General features: G+C 38.3%; 2 protein-coding genes across 2 annotated transcripts; one reads left to right on the top strand and one right to left on the bottom strand.

The window, feature by feature from the left end:
* Positions 1–241: 241 nt before the first annotated feature.
* On the bottom strand, positions 242–24,992 carry LOC123880527 (intraflagellar transport protein 122 homolog). The gene is made up of 25 exons (XM_045928675.1): positions 24,844–24,992; positions 23,822–23,935; positions 21,381–21,611; positions 20,988–21,198; positions 20,476–20,623; positions 18,876–19,030; positions 17,726–17,923; positions 17,082–17,219; positions 16,010–16,138; positions 15,288–15,452; positions 14,637–14,777; positions 13,575–13,672; positions 13,185–13,338; positions 12,664–12,822; positions 11,917–12,077; positions 11,230–11,358; positions 10,539–10,684; positions 9,476–9,626; positions 8,709–8,897; positions 7,884–7,992; positions 7,320–7,485; positions 6,479–6,657; positions 5,750–5,902; positions 5,013–5,216; positions 242–2,390 (listed from the first exon to the last, which is right to left on the bottom strand). The coding sequence occupies exons 2-24, from the start codon at positions 23,881–23,883 to the stop codon at positions 5,034–5,036; spliced, it is 3,555 nt and encodes a 1,184-aa protein (XP_045784631.1). The 5' UTR covers positions 23,884–23,935; positions 24,844–24,992; the 3' UTR covers positions 242–2,390; positions 5,013–5,033.
* LOC123880536 lies at positions 21,034–23,682 on the top strand. Its single transcript, XM_045928702.1, has 3 exons — positions 21,034–21,152; positions 21,701–21,792; positions 22,082–23,682. The coding sequence occupies exon 3, from the start codon at positions 22,088–22,090 to the stop codon at positions 23,135–23,137; it is 1,050 nt and encodes a 349-aa protein (XP_045784658.1). The 5' UTR covers positions 21,034–21,152; positions 21,701–21,792; positions 22,082–22,087; the 3' UTR covers positions 23,138–23,682.
* Positions 24,993–25,294: the final 302 nt, after the last annotated feature.

The raw sequence follows: 25,294 nt of genomic DNA, 5'->3' as shown, positions 1-25,294 counted from the left end.
GAGCTCGTGGAAAATTTTTAGGCTCTCGTTGTTAAAATCTTAAGTTTTAATACTTATGGTTTCTCTATCTCACCAGAGAATGAAGCATTGGCAGCTGGTTCGTGGTAAAAGCAGCAACTTTCAGCTTATATGAAGTAAGTTTTTTTTGAACATCCTCAAAATGTCATAAGAATTTTCCTGTCTCTATCAAATAATCAGGCAGGTGTAAATTTAAGGAAGGGGGATTAAATGAATACACTAGTTTACGAGTTTCCATGTTCGTTTTATTTATTTATTACTAGGACGGTGGTTTTATCACAAAATGTTACAATGTTGCAAATACAAAATATACATACCTACTTATATAATTTTACAATAATTACCCAAATCTATATTACAAATCCTGAACATATTCTAACACTCTTTAGCTAATGTACATTTGATTTTGTTTAACACCATTTGCAGACTCAATTTTACAACATGGCGGTAGATGATAAACGGGTACAACACTATCGAATTACATGTACATTGTACCTACTTAATACAACATGCGCCATCTCGCTCGCACTCGGCCAGTGTCGTCACGGACCGATGTCATAAACATTTTTCCGTATTTTACCTCCTACTTCAAATGACTTTTCTCTGTATTTTTGTATGGGAAACACAGATAAAACTTAAGTTTATGAAATCGCTATGAAGAAAGCTATAATCTATGTCAAATGAATTCTTGCCCACAGACCCATAGACTTAGCCTAAATCTATGGTTGTCTATTCTAATTTGTTTTGTATATATAATTATGATAAATGAGATCAATAAATAAAAAGCCTTTGTTTTATTTTGTGTGTTCTATTTTGTGATTCAAATACTGCGATTTCTTTTCACTTATCATATATTATCACTCATCCTGCCACATTAATGTTAACTTATAAATAAATTATATCAATACATACTCAACTACCTTAAAACTTCAAAGTAATAATAACAGTTTAGTATTTCAGCCGAAAAAGCTGCCAGCTCTTGAATCCCGTTTTTTAATAATAACAACCCCCTTTGAACGATGATAAATGGTTCAAGCCTCCGAACCCAGTTCTCCTCAAAATGTAGCCTCCAACGAAATATTTTTTCATACTCTACATTTTATTGAGAACATTGTTTATTTGTTCCGGATACGGAGCATGACATCTGTACAATTGTTTTACGTTGTATTAGCACGATCAAAGATCAATTAATTTGTTTTTTTTACTTTGCGTTTATAGCTCTGCGAAACGACGCCTATAAAACGATATGATAAAAAATATAAATCGCTGTTTTCGTTTTTGTTGAATGGCCAGAATATCAAAATAGTAGTTTATGAAACGGTTGAATAATACGAGTTATTATGCGTTGTTTTTGAACTCTCGTGTGATACTATTATGCGTATAAGATAGATAGCGTTAAAACTAAACTATACCGCTATATATTTGTCTCTGGCTTAAAATTGAGTTAAAAAGTTAACACGTGATTTAAACACTACCACGCCTGAAATGAAATTTAAAAAACTCCACTATAAACTATAGATATTATTTATGAAGATATTTACAATAAGTGAAAATTAAAATGAAAATGTATTTATTTAACAGAAAAAGATTTAACAACCAAACAAGAGAACAAACAGATTCACTTGAACTTAAACTTAATTATACATAGGTTTATATACTTTTCCATATACATATAAATGGACTTTTACCAGTAGACCAGGATAAGTTGATAATCTGTATCGTAGGGTCCGAGTAATAGATCTATTATTTAAAATAAACTAACTTGGGTTTTGTACTTGTATCAGTATAGTTAGGGACACAGTCATATAAGGGCCGGTTTAGATAGACCGGCTCGGAGTGCATCGGAGTTTTTTTTAAACAGATTTGTAGGTCGTGGTGACGGATGCTGTTGCTCGGAGCAAACAAACAGAGCTAGTTGGCAGCACAAGTGCAAAGAGAAGAAAACCGGCTGCTCTTAGTAATGTTTCACACTGAGCGCATTCGGAGCACCCTCTAGCATCTTCTTGTCAATAAAATAAAATAAAAACTACAAATCCGGGTTCGTTTAGACTAGAATTTTACCATCTACGTTAATCATGGAGGTATGATTACCGACTTGTGCATCTCACTTTGATCTTTTTTGGCAGTAAAAGTTTAACGATCACTAAACGTACTTTAACGGCCTGTCATGCAATTGGGCTTAAATGTCATTCTTTTAAAATGATAAAATTATCTTTTGAAAAATACTATATTTTTTTCTTAACTAAGACGCAACATTTCACTGTGGTGTAGATTATTGAAATTACCCTAGTCTAAGAGCCGAATTGTATATTTTGTGGGTAGAGACATTGCAGCTGTCGATGCATTGGCCAACCAAAAGCATACGGGACCATCTGTCGAAAAATCGACATGTTGTAAGCATGAGTGTCATAAAAACCTCTTTGTTTTGGGTCTAGAACAGAAGTGGAACCTTACAAATTAAATAATAAGGTAAGTATTTAGCACTTTTCAACATGACGCTATATTGTGGTTACAAAATACAAAATGTGTGCAACATGTTGTGCTTACAATATGTTCGTAACACCATATAGAAGTTCTAAAATTCGCTCACCGAAGGCTCCGTAGCACGTAAAGAAACTAATGCATAATTACTGTTGCGTTGAATTAATCTACCATCTCAAAAACAATCCCTTTTAATTGAGATTTGTTTACCTATTACTAATTTCTAAAAACTACTAGTTAGAGTTGTATACAGAAAAAAAATTGCAATTTCTTGCATAGTTAACTAATACTTTTTTTACAGTTATAGTTTTGTTCTCCGTGACGTTGTAATTAATATGCATCAATAAAATTAAAACTAATAATAAGTAAATAGTACGTGCTTTTCCAAATACAGTGCAAGGAGTTGACCCTAACCTCATATTTTATAACACGATGGATCAATAAATGTGGTAAAGACAACTTAAACGTAACTGCAGGACCGCATAAACAACCATTTTGTGCTGCACAAAATATTTTAAGTAACTTTTTACACCAAAATGTATACGAATTAAATCCCGTTAGAGTACACGAGCAGAAGTTATGACTGACTGCTTCAACTTTCAAGTAATGACTGCATTTTTTTCCATTCCATTGCCCAGTATGCGTCCACTGACAAAGGTCTTTCCAAGAGCGCACTACCAAACACGGTCACACACCTACTTCAGTTCATCGGTCCAGAAGCTGGAGGACGACCCACACTGCGCTTACTGGATAATACTTATACGTTGTCTCAACTCCAGAACATATTTGCCACATCGGCCGTCGGTTAGCATGAACTACTACCTACCCATTGCTACTTCGGCGTGCTAATTCTTTGAACTATATCGTTCGCTTTTGTCCTTCGGCGAATTTCCTCGTTACGGATTCTACCCCTGAGAATGATATCCAACATAGCTCGCTCCATAACGCGCGGAGCGACTTATAATTTCTGGAAGGGGCCAAATGTCAGTGTTCAAGTTTTTGCTTCATATGTGACTGCATAGCGAACTGCAATCTTTCATGTTTTCAAGCAGTCGCGAATTTTTAGCCGGGTACGAAATCCAAGAGCAACTGCAGTTGAAAACAAGAAAGTACATTTTTCAACGATTAAATGCTCGATTTATTCATGCATAGAGCTTTTTTGAGCTGTTAAAATTTGCGAATGCACGCCATGAATTATTCCTTCACCGGAAAATTTCTGTTATCAATTATACTGTCAGATAACACAAACCACTACCCAAACTAAACACGAAATCCCTGACCGCAGGGAATATTAATTATCACACGGACTCTAATACACAGCAGGTGTTGCATTCCGGAAATTAATATTTAACAGTTTAGTGATCCCATTATTTCCACATCGCCTACCGAGGTATCGAGATGTTATATTACTAGAGGGTGTAGAGGTTAGGGTTATTCCACGACACTTAGGACGTTTTGACGTGTTTTGACGGTCAATGCATCGACTATCATTAACGCTGCTATTAATATTATTGTACACAGTTGGTGTAAGTGCATCAATCAGCTGTTAAAAGGCAAAATAATTAAATTTGACGAAAATTATTCTGTCAAAGCACAGGCTAGGGCATATTATACTAGAAGATGCAAAAAATTAAATTATGAAAAACTTACAAATTTTTCTTTTAATCAATAATTTCTATCCTGTTCCCAGGACAGCAGTTGGCGCCAGTTTCCCTCAGATTTGAACCAGACTATAGTTGAAGACATATGAAGACCCAGTATCCATCAAAGTGGAAATGGAGATGTGTTTAGCTGACACCAGCAGATTATTGATTATTGTTAATTATATAATAATATTTTGTTTTCATAATGGATTGGTCAACTAAACACGTCTGCATAATATGTCTACTTTGATTGATACTGGTCCGGAGTCTGGTTCAAATTTAGGGAACTGGCGCCAAACCGCGATTCAGAAAAAATAAAAATTATACAGCGCCATCTATTGCATTATTATTGTTATTGTACTACTAGCGACATCTTTGAGGCAGCAGAGTAAGCTTTATTCCCTTTTCCTAGTTATATATGGTGAGAGTGGCTTATCTATACCCGTTATTAGTATATTATCTATGAACGCTAAACAAGGGTCACCAACAAGAGATCAAATATTTAAAAACCTCCAACGCAACAAACCCCTTAAAAGTAAAAAATAATATGTGTTGGGCCTTTCTTTAGTATTATTTTAATTGAGATGTCGACTCCCTAATCGAAGACGCTTTAAGATTTTTTGTGTCGGGGGTTTTTTAAATTTTTAAATATACTAATTTTGAAAATGTGCTATCTACATTGTGAATTTTTATTGCTACAGATTTTTTATATAAAAAATTGGAAAAAAACCTACTACTTAACTGCTGTAAAATTTCACAAAATGCAAACTTACAAAATATATGCATTTCACAAAATTCGTCACTTTTCTGCGATTGATCGATGACGATTTATCTATTTTCGATTTTTTATTTTCACAACGATCTACATACCAACTTGATAAAGGTCGGTAACTACCGCCACGTGCTGCGTCCCTCGCTTGGGCTGCGTGGTGTAGAAGACCCAGATCCGTTGACCATCGAATCATCCCTACTACTCGTATCTTCGTCCTTCTTCAAATCTTCAGGTTGGTGTCTACAGAACGGGCATTGGCCCTTCGTAACCAGTTGTATCTCAAAGTCCTCTAGGTAGAAGAGCTAAAACAAAAACAAAATATAATGAAACAGAGGATGTAGCATTATTAAAAGTAATACAAAATGTTTGTTCGATTTTTATAGGGGAGGCTGAAGGATTTCAAGATTTTTAACTGGGCTACGCCAAACCTTTTGTTAGTTTTTTAAAGGGGAAGCTGAAGGATTTCAAGATTTTTAACTGGGCTACGCCAAACCTATATACAGGTTCACCTACGGATACCGCCGGCTCGCTTCATTCTGTAGCCTGTAGGAGAACCAGAGTAACCGAAATACCTCGACGAATTAGTCAATTGGCAGTGGACAGGCCATGTTTGTGACAGAACCGACGGCCGCTGGGGCAGATATGTTCTGGAATAGACACTTACCAAAAGTGTGGGACGATTTCCAACGCCTTGGGCTGACGATTAAGAGAAGGTAGCGAGAACAGGGTGGATAAAGAAGGCGGAGGGCCATGTGTGATAGCACGCTCTCGGGAAGGCCAATGTCCAGCGGTTGCCGTAAGCAAGTTGATTGATTGAAAGTTGTTTATCACTTACATTCTGACAGACGGGGCAAGGCGTAACGGGCAACTCAGGCAGCATATTCCGATAGAAAATTGGCAGCAATGGTGCCCTTTGTACCGTCACCACACAGGCGGGGCTCAGTCTAAGCAGCGCCAATCGGCTACAGACCACTACTCCTTCGTCCTCCTACAAAAATGTTACTTTAAACTAAGTATTATTAAACTCCTAAGGCCAGTTATAGTAGCCAGTTGTTTTAGCATAACTCATGCCAATAAAGGAACGAATCGAAACGAAACGGCGCAAATCACTCCATCTCATTCACACACTATACACAGTTATTGTGTTTAAGTGAGAGGAAATGATTACAGCCGCCATTTTCAATCCGTTTCTTTTTTTGGCTAGAGTTATATAATATAAATCTGTAATTTAGTAGAGACAAGCAGAAGTCGTGTTTTGTGAACTCGATACAAACTTGGCCAATAAATGCAACTTTTATGAACCTTTTAAAAAATACAATCACGTAGCGGGTACATTTTATTTTCCCACAAAATAGTATATTCAAAGACAAGCCTTCTCTGCAGTTTCTTAAATGTGAATAAAAATAACAAGTCTTGACTTCTGTTCAGTTAATTTTAGGTGACACAAAGAGAATTAGTACCAGACTAGAAACTGGCCACATTTTTTAAATAAATTTTATTGTACAAGCTTATAGGACAAAATTACTTCTACTAGAGTAATAGATGAAAAAGTAAAGTCACTAACCTCATCAACTTTATCAAGGAAAGGGTCTGTGTAATCAATATCTTCCCCTATTTGCAAAATGTCAGCACCTTCAACTTTTCCCTTCTCAACTTCTAGTATCGGCATGCGATCGATCAAATCCATAGCTTCTTCGTGCAAAATGCCCTCCGCAGGCTCGAACCGCACCAGCGGGAGAACCTCTGTTACAGATTTTAGGTTATGACTACTATTATTTTTTTATAAAGGGAGAGCGTCCTTATACTTTAATATGAACAATAAACAGTTCACAATGCATAAATTTTGAGAACGCATTCGCCTTTTGCTCTATGATACAACTGTTTACCTTTAAATTATATGACAGTTGACCCACAAAGCAAGACCTACAGTCCGACAAGGCTCTTTTGGCACTTGAGTGAGGACGCTGTTGTCGCTTTATGCCGACACAGCGAACTATCAACAAGTCCTCTTCTAGATGGCGGCTTTAGTTCCGATTTTGGCCACGCGCTAAAAGAGCCTTGTCGGACTGTATCTAAAAATGTATGCACTCTACCATTTATGTGTGTACGTGTGTGTGTGTGCGTGTACATGTGCGTACGTGCGTGTGCGTGTGTGGGCGTATGCACAAGTAAAACAATTACACACCAACACGCTGTGTGTGTTATTGTTTTACAACTCGGTCAAGCTAAGTTTGCACCTCACGTCGATTACGTACGTCACACTGACGCTTAGGTAAGCACTGACGCGACAAGACGACCGCGGGGAGATAAGCGGGGAAGTGGGAGAGGCGTCGCATTTCAGCGAGGTGCAAACTTAGCGCGACCGAGTTATACTCGTCCATTAGCATTCATTATGTTGCACCAACCGTGTGTGGCCAGGGAGTGCGTCAGGTCGTGCCTACACCTCGGGCACTGAGTGGCGAGCGGCGGCAGGTGGCGCCGACACCGCCAGCACAGCGGCGCCACCTCGTCCTCGCCGCCGCTGCCCCCGCTGCTGCCGCCGCTCTTCAGCATCAGCAGTTCCACACCTTCCTAGTTAGTCAGTAAAAACATTTTAGTCCAGGGAACCCGATCCGACCCGCCTCAGCTTCGCACGGTCATATTTCAACAAACACAAAATAATATTTAACTATACTTTATCTATTGATGAAAGTTTAAAAGATTGTTTTATACTATGTAACATATACCAACAGACTAGAAAATCATAGAATATTATTACTGAAGCAATTTAAATATTTTATCAAATCTCTGAAGTCTTTGTTTTGCTTTGAGCAAACTGGCGTTTACGCGTTTGCAACGATCACATTTAGTTGAACTAAGAATCACAAGACAAGTTTTAAACGTGATTTTTTCGAAATAATGCATCGTGGTTTGGTTCATTTTGGCATAACTGGGTCCAATTATGGGCTACAAACTAAAGCGAAACATACCTGAAATTTCTGTGGAACTTGAAGTCCTAATATTTTGTCCAACATTTGTCGCGCTAGAGTATTGGCATTGAGGACCTTAGCTTGTTTTGCCAGGCACAGATACAGGCAACTGGTCATAGTTAAGAGAAATCGATATGATATTTATGAATGAACTAGCTGATGCCCGCGACTTCGTCCGCGTGGATTTAGGTTTTTGGAAATCCCGTGGAAACTCTCTGATATTCCGGGATAAAAAGTAGCCTATGTGCTAATCTAGGTCAATATTATCTATCTCCATTCCAAATTTCAGCCAAATCCGTGCAGTAGTTTTTGTGTTAGGAATAACAAACATACATACACAATACACATATACACACAAACTTCACCTTTATCATATTAGTATGATGTACAGAAATCGTTCAGTAACAGTTTTATTATTATGTATAGTTGATTATCCTGTTATTAGGTAAGCTGGGCTGAGCGCTCGCGACTTCGTTTGCATGTACTACTCAAATTTCAAACCTCATTTTACCCCCTTAGAGATAGAACTTACAAAAGTTCTTTGTTTGTGGGTGTTGACAGCATAATAGCTATATGCATCTAAACGCCCGATCCGTCCAGTAGTTTGAGCTGTGCATTGATAGGTCATATATCAACGTCAATGAGTCAGTCAGTCTGTCAGCTTTTCCTTTTATATATTTAAGAAGATTAATGAATTTGGCTTTAATTGTTAATCCAACAGATATTAAACACGACACATTAATACAAATGATATATTAAATTAAATTAACTTAATTAGCGTCTAAAATGTGTCATACCAATGTTGTACTGATTATAAAAGGATACAACATAGATACACCAGGCGGCGGCTCTCCGTCCAGAAGGGCTAGCACGTATCGAGCCGCGTTCAGTAAAGCATCGGGTTGCGCCAAGGAGAAAGGTTCGTGAACGCACCGATGCACCACATCGTACGCGTGGTATATACGTGCGAGACGATCGTTTTGTGCGTACTGATGCAGCAATGCAGCTCTCTCACTGCAATACAAATGAAATGAAATGTTTATTTGCAGGAAATATTGTTGTACATTATATGGATATATGGATAATATTTAATATTTTATATGGATAATATTTAAAATGTCCAATATAATGCGTACATATTGAGATCTCACTCGCCATTTTAGCTCTATGATTAGACTGTCATGTCAAAAGTACAGTTAACCTTTAAATTAAGAATGTAGCGTGTGTGATCAAGCCCTTAATCATTAGTGTGTTAAGGCCTTAGGTGGTGCGCGCATGCGCGGACCAGCGAGGCCGGTTGCTAGGCGACCAGCGTTCGCGCCGGCCACGGCTAGTCGGTTAACTCGCGGCAACGAGCGTACGCGCCGCTTTCTCCCGCGTAATTATTTTGTACCGAACTCTGATTAAAAGCATATAAACCGACACTTGGACTCGTTACTGTACCCTGAAACCCCATAAGAACTAAAATCGTACTTTTGACATGAGTGTTTACACGTATAGCTAAAATGGCGAGTAAGATCTCAAAATGTATGCGCTATATGTTTCTTCAAATAATGATATGCAAAAAGAAATAGAAAAATGAGCCAAGTTACTTGTTATCAGTCCCAGCCGAATCCAGGCACTGCGTGGCTTGCAGGTGGTGCAAGTAGCCCGCATCGCTGAACCGCTCCTCGGCGACTGCATTCGTCACTAGAACACTGAACACACGCATCGCGGTCGCTGTTTCACCCGCCATGTGATACGCTGTTGAACAAGTGTCAAGTGAAATTTTTCAATCAACTTCTCTGCTATTAAGAGTTATAAATAAAACTTCTCCGCTATTAAGAGCTATAAATAAAACTTCTCCGCTATTAACAGCTATACATAAAACGTCTCCGCTATTAACAGCTATAAATAAAACTTCTCCGCTATTAACAGCTATAAATAAAACTTCTCCGTTATTAACAGCTATAAATAAAACTTCTCCGGTATTAAGGGCTACTGAGACGGTCATGCAGCTCGACGTCAAGCAAGTTGGTTTTGCTTGATCTAGCAGCTTGATGCACCCGTTAAGCAACTTGAGCCAGCAAACGGCGCTTTTCTCATTTCACACTGTCAGACAAAAATATAAAATCGCATCCATCACCGTCGAGCACGTAAACGCTTGACTCAAGCACTAAGCAAACTTTGTAAACGGTCAAAATGTTTGACCCAAGCAAAAACCTATGTGTTTGACCGTCTCGGATGCCCTTTAAAACCATGAAATGGACTGACTATCCTTGCGCAGCATATATATATATTATGTATATATATTTGTAGTCGTACGGATATATTCATATCCACGCTAGTGCGGAAATATAATGACCACCACACACCACATGCCGCTACATGACACTCTCGGCGCTATTTAATATTAACTAAAGTAAGCGTTTCGACTGTTTTTCATGCCGCAAAGCCATCATACCAGAACGCTAATTATAGCGTTATGGTACGATGCCGTGTTGAAACTGATAGGAGATATGGGTTTAATGAAAACTGCCACACCCTTTCCGACAGACTACGCTTTCATCTTAGATTGCATCATTTCTTACCACCAGGTGAGATTGCAGAAAAAGGCAAGTAAAAAATGACAGACAGACGTGCTTTCGCTTTTATAATATTAGTATGGATTAGTACCTTTCTGTGCATCAACAAATTTATTCTCCTGCGCCATACGATGTGCATACGGCAAGTACACGTCACGTCTACACTCCGCGTGTTCGCGGGCCAGTGCGAACGCGCGCGACCACTCGCCGGCTGCCACGGCCAATTGCGCGACCTTCCTGTACACACCACGGATAAAGTATAGCCCGAATTCGACAGGTAATAAAAATCAGTCCAGTTTGAGGTTCCGTACCACCGTACAAGAAAAACTCTTTTTAATTTTTATAATTTTCATGGCGGCCATTTTGAAATTTTTATTTGGTTGGTATAGCGGATATTGCCGTTGCCACATTCTGTGAAAATTTTAACTCTCTATCAATTACGATTCACAAGATACAGCCCGCGGACAGACAGATGGAGGGACAGCGGAGGCTTAGTAATAAGGTCCCATTGGCATCCTTCGGTACATACGGAACCCTAAAAAATGAGGGATGTGTGATAACAATGCACCCTATCTTATAGGGCAACACACACCTACAATTTCTTCCATTTGCAACGGATGGTCTATGAAAAGCTAACAGACAGAAGACAAACACTTTTGTATTTATAACATTGGTATGGATGATACAGGCCCGCGATTAACAATTCTAGACCCAAGTATGCCTTGTTTAAGTTTTAAGTCAATTTTGAAAAAAAAAAGGTTATAATTTATGAATAGTCTTACTTGGAATCTCCCAATCTTTGGTACACGTCTCCCGCGGTGGGATATTCGCCTACCGCCACTAACGCTTCCGCCAAGTGGCGGAGAGATTCGCTCGAGCCTTTATCCATTTTCCGCGCCAATTCTATCAACCTGAAAGACAAATACACTTCTTGGATAAGTACAAAATACGATCGCCAATCAACCAACAGCTAGAGGACTTCATTTTTCATTGCTTGATTTATAAGGGGCCGTAGACCTAAGTATTTGATGTTAATTTCAACTTGAAGCCTTCGCATTCTTAAGAGCAAAGCTTCGACAGACAAATGTCCAACGAAGTGATCCTATAAGGGTTTCTTTTTCCCCAAAAAAAAAAACCAGTCAAATGCGAGTCCAAACCAAATACTAAAATTTCAGTTTTTTAACTCATTTCATCTACAAGCTAGAAACCTGTGACACGCGGACAGATGGACAGACAGGCAAACAGCAGAGTGACATTAATAGGGCTCAGTTTTTACCCTTTGGGTACGGAACCCTAAAAACGTGCGGTGTGTTTGCCATGTGACGAAGGGCATGTAAGCGCATTCTGCAAACAGTCTCGCGGCGCACTTCACGTCAACTAACAGCTAGAGGACTTCATTTATTCATTGCGTTAACTTAGTAGCTTGCTTATTGAACAGCTCTAAGGGACCGTAGAGGGAGGAGTCTTACATGTCCTTCCGCCCGCACTCCGCGAGCAGTCTCGCGGCGCGCTTCACGTCCCCGGCGGCCAGGTACATCTCGGCGGCGGCGCGCGGCTCGTTCACGCGCCGGGCCCACTCCGCCCTCTGCCGCGCCAGCTTCGTCACGCCTTCGCCTTCACCCACATATTCCTGAAATAAAACGTGATTTTTTTAAAGTTTATGAGGTTGCTTTCTACGTATGTTATCATTACGTCTATAAATTAGTACCACTTACCAAGTTTTAGTGACAGAGTGCGCAGGTCTACAAAACGTTGTATAACTTTATCATGTTGTAAACAAACCAGTCAGTCCATCCTCACCTATGGTTCTGAAACGTGGACACTGACAAACTGCCTTGTCCCCAAATTCAAAGTTGCTCAGCGAGCAATAGAGGGGCCTTTGTTAGGAGTTTCCCTGAGGGGTAAGATCTGAAATGAGGTGATCCGCAGGAGAACCAAGGTCATTAACATAGTCCTAACTATTAGCAAGAAGAAGTGGCAGTGGGCAGGCCATACCTGTCGTAGGCGATGGCCGTTGGAGAGAAAAAGTCCTTGAGTGGAGACCGCGATCAAGCAAGCGTAGTGTGAGACGCTCTCCAGCACGATGGACTGACGATATAAAGCGCCTGGCGGGAAGTGGCTGGACGAGGAAGGCTGAGAACCGGGTGGGGTGACGCTCTTTAGGGAAGGCCTACGTCCGACAGTGGACTCCACAGGCTGATGATGATGACACTAACCTGTGCTTTGTTGAACATGCGCAGGTCGAGGAAAAGGGCGAGCGCACGGTCGTCGCGGGCCGCGCTGTGGAACGAGCGCGCCGCGTCTGCGTACCGCCCGCTGTACGCCAACACGTCGCCCACGATAACCGCGCGTTTCTCGCCGTTCTCGAAACGCTCCTGAAACATTTACAATTTACACGCATATAATAAGTAGTTTTACAGGCTTTGCCTTCAGCACAACCATTTCGGGCATAAGAAACACGATATTATGGAGCACGGAAAAGTTTATTTGATACTAGCTGATGCCCGCGACTTCGTTCGCGTGGATATAGGTTTTTTAATCCCGTAAGAATCCCTAACTTTTCGGGATAAAAAGTAGCATACGTGTTAATTTAGGGTATTCTAAATTTCAGTCAAACCCGACTACGTACGAGTAGTATTTGCGTGAAAGAAACAAACATACACACAAACTTTCGCCTTGATAATATTAGTGTGATATTAAAAAATCTTTCTAGTTCTATTGTTTTCCTATTATTTACCTGCACTTGGTCAATGAGAGTAAGGAACACAATGTTTTCGCTGCGCTGAAAAGCCTTGCGCGCGACTTCAAAGGACAATTCCTCCAGCGCTGCAGTGCCCAAGCGCTCCCAGTCCAAAGCTGTGACACCGAGACATGCTACAGCATATGCTTCGCTGAAAAGGGTAGAACAATAGTACATTACCGTCCAGGCCGAAAATAAAGCAATTTACGGCCAAGTAATATTGAACGGACCTGATTTTAAACTAAACGAGGTTGTTAATTGCTATTTCGCCGGAGACTTTTATAGTACTTTAGATATGGTCAATGTAAATCTATTTTTTTTTCTAATTGGGTTCTATCTGGGGGTTTTTCTAATTCTAATATCGTTGTAAATATTAAAAGCTCTTACTTGAACATTTTTTGTTGAACATATTGATGTACAGCATGCGACAGCGGCACATTTATTGTTTGCATTGAACTTGATTGTAGACAAAACACTCGACCACCCTGAAAGTACACAACAATATGTAATTTTATACAAGTGTAAATTAAAAATTTTCAACACCCCCGACAAATCATTTTCAAATAAATAATTATGTATATCTAAGCAACGTCCATCTTGACAGCTTGACATTTGTCAATTGACACTTGAATATTATGAACCTAAGGGTTATCTAACCTTCTTTTCTACAAGAAAACTAGAAAATAGCTGATAACTTTTAAACGACTGAACCAATTTTTTTGGATTATAGCTAAGAACACTCTCGATCAAGCCACCTTTCAAACAAAAAAAACTAAATTAAAATCGGTTCATTCGTTTAGGCGCTACGATGCCACAGACAGATACACAGATACACAGATACACAGATACACAGATACACAGATACACACGTCAAACTTATAACACCCCTCTTTTTGGGTCGGGGGTTAAAAATTAAATATTATTATGTAATAACATATAAAATAAACTTATTATGTTTAATTAAAATGATAATATATCACTAACAATAAATAATTAAAGCGACGCGTCCACGGACGCTTGGCTTTGTTTTTCACTTATGGATCATCTTCGCTGACACACAAGTAATTTATTTTCAAGTTATAACAGACGATTTCTGTGTTTAATTTTCATAGCCATCATAGTTTACAATGAAGGGGTAGCAAGGCATTTTTCATCTTGCCTATTCGAAAAATAAACATGGGCATTAGGGGATTCCGGGAACAAAATTGAATCTAGTTCCCATGGGAGTTTGAACTTTCTCTTCTGAGTGGGCTGAGTTCGTGCTTTGGAATGTGTTTTGTTTTTTTCATAGGTAGTGATGAAAAATAGAGTGTGTCACTCACTACGGTCAGGATTCTGCTTTAGAATACTTCGCTTCACTTTAACGCCCTCGAGGAACAAAATATCACTTTAGCCCCTTGTAACACATAACTATTTTTTAACTTTTTAGCTTTGTCATACAATACACACCTGAAAGCCAACAACTGATCCGGTGAGAGGCTGTGTCGCGGATGGGAAGTGTCCCGCCTTGATAGATAGCACTCCGGCGCCCGATAGGCAAAGCAATTCGTCACACCATGAGTTCCAAGATACCGACGACACATTATCTTCCTACAAGAGAATAAAAATATATTACAGAACACCATAAAACTTTACAAACTATGTACTAGGCATTGGATTAGCATTCCAAACAAAAATATTCAATACCATAACAGCTTTTGCATATAACTTGATAGGACATGTTTGGCTTTGTTTGAAAGCTTCATACGATTGTCTTTCGAAATACTCAATCAATACGTATCTAAAGTGTAGATTTAAAACTATTCACACTGGTCACATTTGAAGTTGTGTAATCTCCTATTCTCGTGCGTTTTGTATCTTCTGTCTGACCATTGATAGACTTTAAATGTGTTTAATTGAATAGACCATTCTAGTAACTTAAGTAGCAAATATAGATTATTCTTTTGTTATAGTAGTCCTAGTAGGGAACCGGAAGTAGCCTATAGTTTTCTTGACAGACACGACAGACAGATAACGAAGTGTTCCTATAAGGATTCTCTTTTTTCTTTTGAGGTACGGAACCCTAAAAATGATGCAGAAAAATTCGGCTGATATACCTACCGAATACATAAGTTCTCCATTCGGCAGGCTGTAGACGCGACACACGGATGTCTCGTCGACGACTGCGAGGCGACTACGCGACGCGCTAACATCAAGGCACCGTATACTGCCCGGACCTTGCATTATCACTTTCGCTACACCGGTGCTCGGCTCTACTTGCCAGATCTAAAATCCAAAAACAATTTGTTACAGATGTCATCAAGAAAAGGTATCAGTCAGTCTGGACGACAGAAATCATGTGTCTGGTTGACTGACGAACCAATTGCGCGGCAGCATAGTCAACCCCGTCGTTGTACAAGCAAACAGATCAATCACCCACTCAGATTTTTTTGGTGGTGTGATGTTTGCGCATTGTCATCAATGTCAATGCGCAAAACAAGTAATCTAATCTGAAATTGCAACATGGCGATCTGCGCAGGCAAGCGGTGATAGCTTTGGGAGGTCGGAGGTACGATCTCTAACTTTTCGGAGTTATACTGTGCGTTTTGAGCAATTAAACATAAGTTTGCTTTAACGGTGAAGGAAATCATCGCGAGGAAACCTTCATGATTGAGAGTTCTCCAAAATGTTCTCAATGGGGTGGCCCAGTATGGAAGATTATGCCTAAATCCTTCTCATTTTGAGAGGAGGAGACCCATGCTCAGAAGGCCGGCGATGAGTTGATCATGATAATGATGAGCCAAAACACTGTGATACAATAAAAAATCTTTTCTATCACTTACTTGGCCATTCATCAATCCAAGAAGTAAAACCTCCTGGAAGTATAATGTTGTAACTTTGACGTAGCGTATGGGGGCTGGAACCGTCCAGGACTTGGGTATCTTTACACCTATCACTGCCAGCTTCGTGTCCTAAAACACACATTTTACTGAGAATATAAAGAAGTATCCACTAATAGTAGTTAAACTTGCAGAAGTCAGCTGCAGCAAGGAACTTACACTATGTCACAGCAAGTAAATATCTTTAGTCTTGTAGAAATTAACTTGCTGAGTTTACAGTTTAAGTTTGACTTGCTTTTTTCAGTGATTGGTTACAGTGCAAGTGACTTGCTAGAGCTGACTTTTGCAAGCTTAAGCCTAGTGGTTAAAACGTCAGCCTCCTAATCGGGGAGTTCGATACCGGACGTATTTTTACTTTTCGGAGTAATGCGCATTTTAATCAATTAAATACCACATGCATTAACTGTGAAAGAAAATATAGTGAGAGAACTTGCATATCTGAAAGTCCACAATGTTCTCAAAGGTGTGTGAAGTCTGCTGATCCACACCAAGTCAGCGGGGCAGACTATGGTTAAAGCCATAGTCATTCGCGTTCGACCCGTTCTCAGTAGTGAACCGACGATTGGTTGATTATGACAGACATTCGGTCTCATTAATTGCGTCGAAAAATACGTAACGGAGTGTCCGAATTGCGGGTAATCTTAGGCCGCAATCACACCTGCCCCCCGATCGTACAAGAAAAACGTATTCATCGATATCGACATCGAAATTTCTGCCCTTTGATTAATGATTCGCTGTTTATTTATTTTTCACAGCCAATGAGCGGACAGAATATGTAACGATGAATACGTTTTTCTCACACAATTGGAGGGCTGGTTTTGCTCACGTAATAGCTTACGTAATAAACTGACAACAAATGTACTAAAGTATATGAACTTGTAAGAGTATTTACATTAGTAAATTTAAAGTTAATCATTTAAGCTATTTAAGTAAGTAAAAGTTGCAGGTGTAAACGCGGCCTTACACATACTTTTGCAATTGTGCACAGAAGCTTTAATACAGATCAATTACTTACTTGACACAGTAGCAACGCATCGCTAGTGGCAACTAACAGTGAACACTCGTTCTTCTGCACGATTTTCTCCTTTACTTTGTAAAGCATGCCATCCAGATCGCCTTGTTCGTAAACCACTACACGTTCTGGCAGTTGGACCTGAGCAATAAATTAAATGCATACATACAATGCTAAAGCTATTGAACCGATATAGAGTAAGAAAATATGAATTGTATTTAAAAATGTGAACCGTTCATTCGATGGTGGCGATAAGGTGTAGAGTTTACGACGGTTTTGGCCTTATATGGATTGGTAACGGGTCGTCATGTTTCAAATCATGCTCTCAGAAAACATTTCACTGGAAAGTGCCACCGCGCTAGTACCTTTGTAGTCTGTGCCGCCACACCTCTACGTCACACACTAATACAAGAATTTGTCTTCACTTTTTAATCAAATTGATTGCAATATTTGCATCAAACAAACAAACAGACAGACCGACAAGAAAGCAAGTTAATAGAAACCTGTCATAATACTTTACAAGCTTTACTTATTTGGAGTTTATTAACATCGTTGGGTTTTAGATGCTCGAGACATCCTTAAGTTTTGGTCAAAACACGTGTTACAAAATGCATGTATACAGGTAATACAACAAAAAAGAATCTTACTGCCAAACGATGCTTATAAATAGCTATCTTCTGCACTCTGTCATGGCACTTTATCCGAACTTTGTTGCCGGTGGTCAAATGCTGGATGATTACGTCCGTCATATTTTCTCTGTACGCGTAACGCTCACGGTATAGCCCGTGCACTGTGTTGAAAACTATTTGGAAACACCACAGCGTCCCGTCTTGACATGCTACTGCCTGAAATTTGCCATATTAAATAATATTAGTATAGCGCATAAAGAGTAGGCTCCTGCGTCAGTGGAGTTGTGTGGAAGGAACCTACTGAGTTATAGGATATGCATTACGGTAGGAAAAGTATAAAGACGCCGACGCTCAGCCAAAACTCTTGACATAGAAAACTGTAATTTTGCATGGAGGTTCTCTTATAATGTAAATAAGGAATAAAGGAGTATAGGGCGCAAATTCACAGACAGTCTCTTCTAAAGAATAAAATCATCAAGAATATACAAATGTCGCATTCCATACATATTAACTTTTTCCAAATAACCAATATAAGTTTTAGTAATTTAAAAATGTAATATTTGAAAAAAATACACATATTTTCGGTTGTTGGCACTTGTGTGAAGTATCATCAACATACAACAGGTGACGCGTAAGGGATACTGCAGCCCGAGCCAGGCTTTAGCTTGTGATGAATAAAATGAGGAGCTGGCGAACAAAACAGTGTACACATAATCACTTTTGATCAAAATATTTTTCTCCGGACATTATTGGTCCACTGAATACAAATCTGAACTCATTTCCAAGCAAAACGGCCCAAATTTTCCAAAATAGAGTCCAAAGTTCGTAATTTGCATCAATGAATATGAACTTTGAACTCTTTTTCTAGCAAAACAGCCTAAATCTGGGTTAAAATGAAGTCCAATGTTTGTAATTTTGATCAAAAATCGAACTCAACCTGTAAAATTTATTTCGTGCAATCACACAGTGGTGTGAAGAGTTCTAGGCCAGGGTAGGCATTACTTAGATCATAGGCCTTTTTACTGGCAGGTCAATAATAACTAATAAGTAAGCACTGAGCTGTTTCAACTAGGGTAAGCAGTGATTTTATGCCTCTATGACGTGCACGCCACTGCGAATCACATAGTTTTTTTCGCCAACTCCTCAAATATAATTTTACTGTAAGTACCATAGTATTGAAGGTAGGTGATGGTGCAATCGACCAGACCCATTCCAGTGGCGTTGTGAGTATTGACACACCTTCGGAAGTCAACACGGCCCAGCCGCCCACTCCGCCTACTAAAACTAGCGCTCCGAGTATGGATATTGATACTGCTGACAGACCTAGAATTTAAAATTACACTTTTTTTTAAATTGGCCAAGTGCGAGTCGAACTCGCACACGAAGGGTCCAGTACCATCATATAAGAATATAATAACACTTTTTAATTTTTCATGGCGGTCATTTTGAAATTCTTATTATTTGTTGTTATAGTAGCAATCTATCTTCTCGGGAGATATTATAGTAGACTATTCTCACAAATTAGTCGATACTAGAATTATTTTCTTACACTGGACCCTTTCAAGTAAAGATTTTTATATAAACCTGTGAGGATGATACTGCCATTGTCGCAATTAAAATACCATAAGCCTACGTTGTCGTATTAGTTTACAAATTGCGAAAAACCAAATCAAATTTGAATTTCGCGGGCAGACCCGTCGCTTCCACCTTAAGCACAGAGTAGCGAATAGAGGCAAAGCTTCTAAGAAGCGAGCAAAATTTATAACTATTTTGGTAGGCACAGGAGGATACAATTTAATAAACACTGTGCAACAAGATGGCAAAGTTTGTTTTTGTTGTGATTGCCTAGTTTAAATATCGATCTTTAAATATCGATCGATAGATCTAAATATCGATTTTGAACGAAATCGGTCAATTTACAAAGAATTACAAAATGGTGCCAACTGTTTTAAATTTTGGTAACAGTTTCCTGTTTTGTGATCCTAGGGATCCTCAGATATTGATTTTGAACGAAATCGGTACAATCACAAAGAATTTTAAAATGGCGCCGACTTTTTTAAATTTTGGTAACAGTTTCCTATTTTGTGATCCCAGGGAGCTCTAAATATCGATTTTGAACGAAATCGGTCAATTAACAAAGAATTTCAAAATGGCGTCGACTTTTTTAAATATTGGTAACAGAGTCCTATTTTGTGATCCCAGGGAGCTCTAAATATCGATTTTGAACGAAATCGGTCAATTAACAAAGAATTTCAAAATGGCGTCGACTTTTTAAAATTTTGGTAACAATTTCCTGTTTTGTGATCCTAGGGATCCTCAGATATCGATTTTGAACGAAATCGGTCAATCAACAAAGTATTTCAAAATGGCGTCGACTTTTTTAAGTTTTGGTAACAGTTTCCTATTTTGTGATCCCAGGGAGCTCTAAATATCGTTTTTGAACGAAATCGGTCAATTAACAAAGAATTTCAAAATGGCGTCGACTTTTTTAAGTTTTGGTAACAGTTTCCTGTTTTGTGATGCTAGGGAGCTCTAAGTTCAAGGAAATAGATTTTAAACACTTTTTAAATTATTAATTTAAATTAAATTAAATTAAAACACGACGCGCGAAGTGTACTGCAGCCCCTGAGCTACTCGCTAGTTCGCTACTCTTGTGACTTAAGTAAAAAGCGGATTACTATTGACAGTAGTGCGGGTACTAAAGTTCGTTGGAACATGTTACTGTGAAGTACGCCATCTAGTGGAACATTTATATCGCTGATCATTACCTATGTTTCTTTCCTTTAAAACTTGTTGACCCTGCGTGTTGTAGAAGGAGAGAGTGTCATTCCAATCTGTGACTAGAAGGGTTGACTTGGAGAAAGCAACAGCCCACACTGGAGCATCCCTAACTATTCTTTGTATTTCATCGCCTAACTGGAAGAAAATGTAATTTTATTGTGATTGGAAAGGCAGATTTGATTTGACTAAATATATAAAATATAAAGGAGTAACTAACTGACTGACCTATCAACCCACAGGTCAAACTGGTGGATGGATGGGGCTGAAATTTGGCTCGCAGATAGGCTATTACAAGGTAGACACACACTAAGAAAGGATTTTTGAAAATTCAACCTCTAAGGGGGTAAAATAGAGATTTGTTTGTGTACCCTACGCGGACTAGTTTTTAATACGAGGCCGACATTTCAACCACTAGACTTTAAACAATAAATGGATATAAATCATGTGATAACTTTACTAAAAACTAATAACTGTAAATGTTTTTTTATATTGTTTTTACCTTACTGCGAACAGAAACACCCCCATTGGCCAGGCCGATAGCTAAATGCTGCCCTGAAGGTTCCCACGAGCAGCATGTGATGCGACCCGGCACTCTATACTTCTGGACTGCTTTTACATCCGCTGACCAAAACGCAAAGTCCGAGAGAGCACATGAAGCCAAGTGGTATGTCACTGGATTATAAGCCAAACATTGGATTGCGTCGCTGTGCCTGTTTGAGAAAATTGTACCAAAACAATAAAACAAGTAATTTTTGGTCAAGTTTTAATTAAATATAGAATCGCTATAGAAATAGAGAACTCGCTCGATATATTAAAGGATTAGGTAAATTAACTAGTTTATCTCAATTATAACTACAACATTATGAAATTTAGAAGTAACATATACACTTACGAATATTTAAGTATACCCTCCATCTTAGAGGTCCATATAATGACATTTTTGTCAGCACTGCCACTTGCAAATTTTTTGCCATCATTACAATATGCAACTGCATACACTGGTCCTTTATGTGCTTGGAGTAGTTGAACAAGTGCTCCGTCTCTTGGGTCATACACCATCACCTTCTCTCCTGCGCCAACTATGAGTTGAGTGCCGTCTGGACTGAAGCATATTGTGTGGACACTGCAAAAAGCAAACATAATAACAATCTTTATATCAGAAGTAATCTATCTAAATTCTGCTTATTATTCTAAAAGCATTCATTATTTCAGGAAATTAACCACTTTCAGTTCATAAGTGGGATACAGGGAAGGTAATTTTGCTATCATCCCGGTTAAGGACTACACCCAAGGGAAAAGAAAAGGTGAGGTACTACATATTTTTATTTATTTCTTATGACTTTTCTGAATGTTTCTTTTGTTTAAATGTGTTGTTAACGTTTCATTATTGCAATTTTTTCCGCCCTTCCTTTTTTTATGTTTATGTCTTAGTGATATAAATTTTTCTTTCTTGAACACAGAAATTGATTACTATTCCACATGTTATCTTACGTTAATATAAAATAATACCTAGTATAAAACACCTTTTAGAATTTATTATAGAAAAATTCATATGCGGGTAGGAATGTATATTCTTATATTTTTGTTTTCTAGCGGAACATGGACAACCAACAAAGATTTCTCAAACGAGTGGTCATTCCCCAGTCCGATTCCGAGTCGTCGCGATCGCGCAGCAGTTCGTGCAGTCGATCAAGGCGTCGCAGTCAATCGCGACGCAAGCGGCCGCGTCACAGCAGAAATTCTCAAGAGCGTAGCCGTCGCGGATGGGCCCACAGCAGCACGCACACACACGGTGCGAGTCACACCTCGCTACCATCAACTAGTCGCCTCGACGATGACGGAGGTACTTCAGTTAATGCACTCGTTTCTACACTTCTGGAATTCATGCAGAATATGAAGAAAGACAGTAATCATGAACGTTTTCCTGGAATGAATGTGATACCAGAGTTTGATCCGTGCAAACGTAATCAAACAATTCACACGTGGCTTTCAAAAGTTAACGAATCTGCTTCCATTTACGGTTGGACGGACAAACAAACAGCGTATTATGCGTTACCTAAATTAGTAGGATTAGCTAAAAGATGGTATCAGGGATTGCCAAGTGTGAAGTTTTCATGGTCTGAGTGGGAATACAAATTAGCGTCAGCGTTTCCGAGTGAACAAAATTTCGGCCAGTTGTTAACGGAAATGCTTGTTTGCAAGGCTCAAGTTAACGATTCATTGGAAGAATATTTTTACGAAAAAATGGTTTTGTTAAATAGGTGTAAAATAAGTGGAAAAGATGCTATTGACTGTATTCTGTTTGGAATAGAAGACGGGTCCATTCGAGCTAGCGCCGAAGCAGCTCAGTTTAGAGAACCCGATAAGTTGTTAGCATATTTACGAAATGTAAAATCAAAAACACCAGCTCAGGCACTCTCCGGTACGAATCTTGTAGGTACTTCTGACTCTTTGATAAATATTTTAGGTGAAGACTTTGGTAGCATAGGTGAAGTGGTTAACAATGATGAGAGCAACAATCATTTAGAGAACAGACAAACCGACGGTTCAAAAACAACTAGGAATGAGATATCTGAGTATATTTCTAAAAGTCAATCTAAACAAAAGGGACGTTTTGACGACAAAGAACTAAAGTTCGTTTTAATGTAGGTGATTTAGTAAGAGTCGAAAGGGATATACCTTCAACTGGTGGGAGTAGAAAGATAATTTCTAAGATTCGCGGTCCGTACCGAATAGTAGAGAGACTTCCTCGTGATAGGTATATAGTACAAGATACTCCGCTATCCCGGAAGGGTAATAGAATCTTTAAAGGAACCATCCCAGTGGATAAAATTCACCATTGGATAGTTTTCAATAGAAAGAGTTAAGATTCTAGTAATGATTCGTTCAATTCGGATTGAGTCTTTTGTAAGTAAATAAAAGAATGGGTTATTTATAAATGTCCTTTCTCCGTTTATATATTAAGCTAAGGTGAATAATTGTTACATTATCTTTAATTATACTATCAAATATTGATTATATCTAAGTTTTAGGTGATTTAATGATTGTATCTAGTTAAAATGGAAATCTCAATTGTTTTAATTGTTATTGCTTATAAGTTAACAATTATAAATTATTGTTTTAGTTGTTGAATTAATTAAAATTCCTGGGGTTAGTTCCTGTTAGACTTTATAGATTATAGATTTGTTCATTTATTCTCGATTATTTATTCTAGATTAATTCTCCTACTTACTATAAATGCTAGGATGACAATTCTATTAATATCTACATGTAATATTGATTATTTTATTCTACAGTAAGATGTATAATGGCCTGTAATTATAAAACTCTTACCTTGAGAATTCAATTTTATCAGCTTCGTGAATTTTGTTTACCCATTTAGGAACAGTCCTCATAATGAAAGATCTTCAAAATAATAGTAGCAAGTTGGCCAAACAACAAGCTCAGCTACAAACAAGAATAAAAATCATCTATACTAATATTATAAACAGGATAAATTTTTTTGTTTGTTTGTAATAGGCTCAAAAACTACTGAACCAATTAAAAAAAATCTCTTAAAATATGTTAGGAGAATTTATTAAAAAAAATTTATTATTTTTTAAGTAAATTAAATGAATAATATCTTAGGAGATATCACAAATTAAAATAGTAACAATAGCAGTTCCTGCTGCATGCAACGTGATGATGTTGCATTATAGTGTATGATTTTTGCCATTTATTACCAACATTAACTTATTTTCCCAAAAGGTTCATAAATAGCAGCTTATAACGTTCTCAGATAATCCCTCTTTCTATTAGTGGAAATCGTAAGGAAATCCGTACAGTAGTTTTTGTGATTAGCCTGAACAAACACTAACTTTGTAAGGCGGGGGACTTATGTAGTGATTTTTGATACTTTGGTATACAACTTACATAGGGGAGCGAACAGGTCACCTATCAAGAAAGTTGAATCGATTTTAATATTATTTTCATTAGAAAGACAATACAATTAGATTACAAAATTCTTTAGAAGTAACATTGGCTATCTATACTTTTTGACCCGATATCCTCACGGCATCGGGATCTACGCGGGAAAATGAGTTAAGTAGGTATATATTATATTATTCTTTAGTTCGTGGACGAAGTCGCGGGCAGAAGCACCAGTTCTATATAGAGTTCTATAATAACTGTAGTAAGTGTTCATAAAACTTTGAATTATGAATTACTCTAACTGTTATTTTAGGATAAAATTACACCCGTGTGAAGTCGGAGCGGGTCGCTGTAGTACCTAATAATTTAGTGGTTTACTAATTTTACTGGTTAGCAACCAATTAGCAACCGCTTGGGGTAAAGTGTAAACAAAATAAAGTATCTACTTGTTTCCAATCTAAGTTCCCAATGCAATGATTCTATCATAATATAAGTATGTGGAATCCATTCTTCAAGTGTTTGTTTCAGAAAGAGAAAATAATAGCACTTTTTTAGTTCGATAAAGTCTGATCACTTCTTGGTAAACAACATGTAAACAAAAACTGACATACTGGTCTGTGCTGACAACTGACAAAAACGCTTTTTTCTGTGGACCATAGATTACCTACTTTAATACAGATAAAGGCTGTACCACAGAATAAAATAGACTCTCCACAGTACCAGCGGGTAACTTTAGAATCATGTCAAATGTGAATTAACGGAATTGACGATTCAATGAGGAAGTCATTTAATCGTCAATGAGGAGTGTCAGGAACTTTGGGAATTCTACCGTCATTAGTATCTTGGATGGTACTAATGAGGAGAAATCGATTTTAATCCAAACTGATGACAGTGAAA

The sequence above is a fragment of the Maniola jurtina genome, chromosome Z (genome assembly GCF_905333055.1).
Source record: "Maniola jurtina chromosome Z, ilManJurt1.1, whole genome shotgun sequence".
Lineage (NCBI taxonomy): Eukaryota > Metazoa > Arthropoda > Insecta > Lepidoptera > Nymphalidae > Maniola > Maniola jurtina.
This window is presented reverse-complemented; position numbering and strand designations above follow the sequence as displayed.

What these genes read in the sequence shown, in the direction of transcription:
- LOC123880536 (XM_045928702.1), top strand. Translation starts at nt 22,088, where the DNA reads ATGGACAACCAACAAAGATTTCTCAAACGAGTGGTCATTCCCCAGTCC.
- LOC123880527 (XM_045928675.1), bottom strand. Translation starts at nt 23,883, where the DNA reads ATGAGGACTGTTCCTAAATGGGTAAACAAAATTCACGAAGCTGATAAA. An exon ending in GTTCAACAAAAAATGTTCAA is followed by an intron (nt 13,339 to 13,574) that starts GTAAGAGCTTTT and finishes TACCCTTTTCAG; the next exon opens with CGAAGCATATGCTGTAGCAT. An exon ending in CAAAGATTGGGAGATTCCAA is followed by an intron (nt 10,685 to 11,229) that starts GTAAGACTATTC and finishes TGGTGTGTACAG; the next exon opens with GAAGGTCGCGCAATTGGCCG.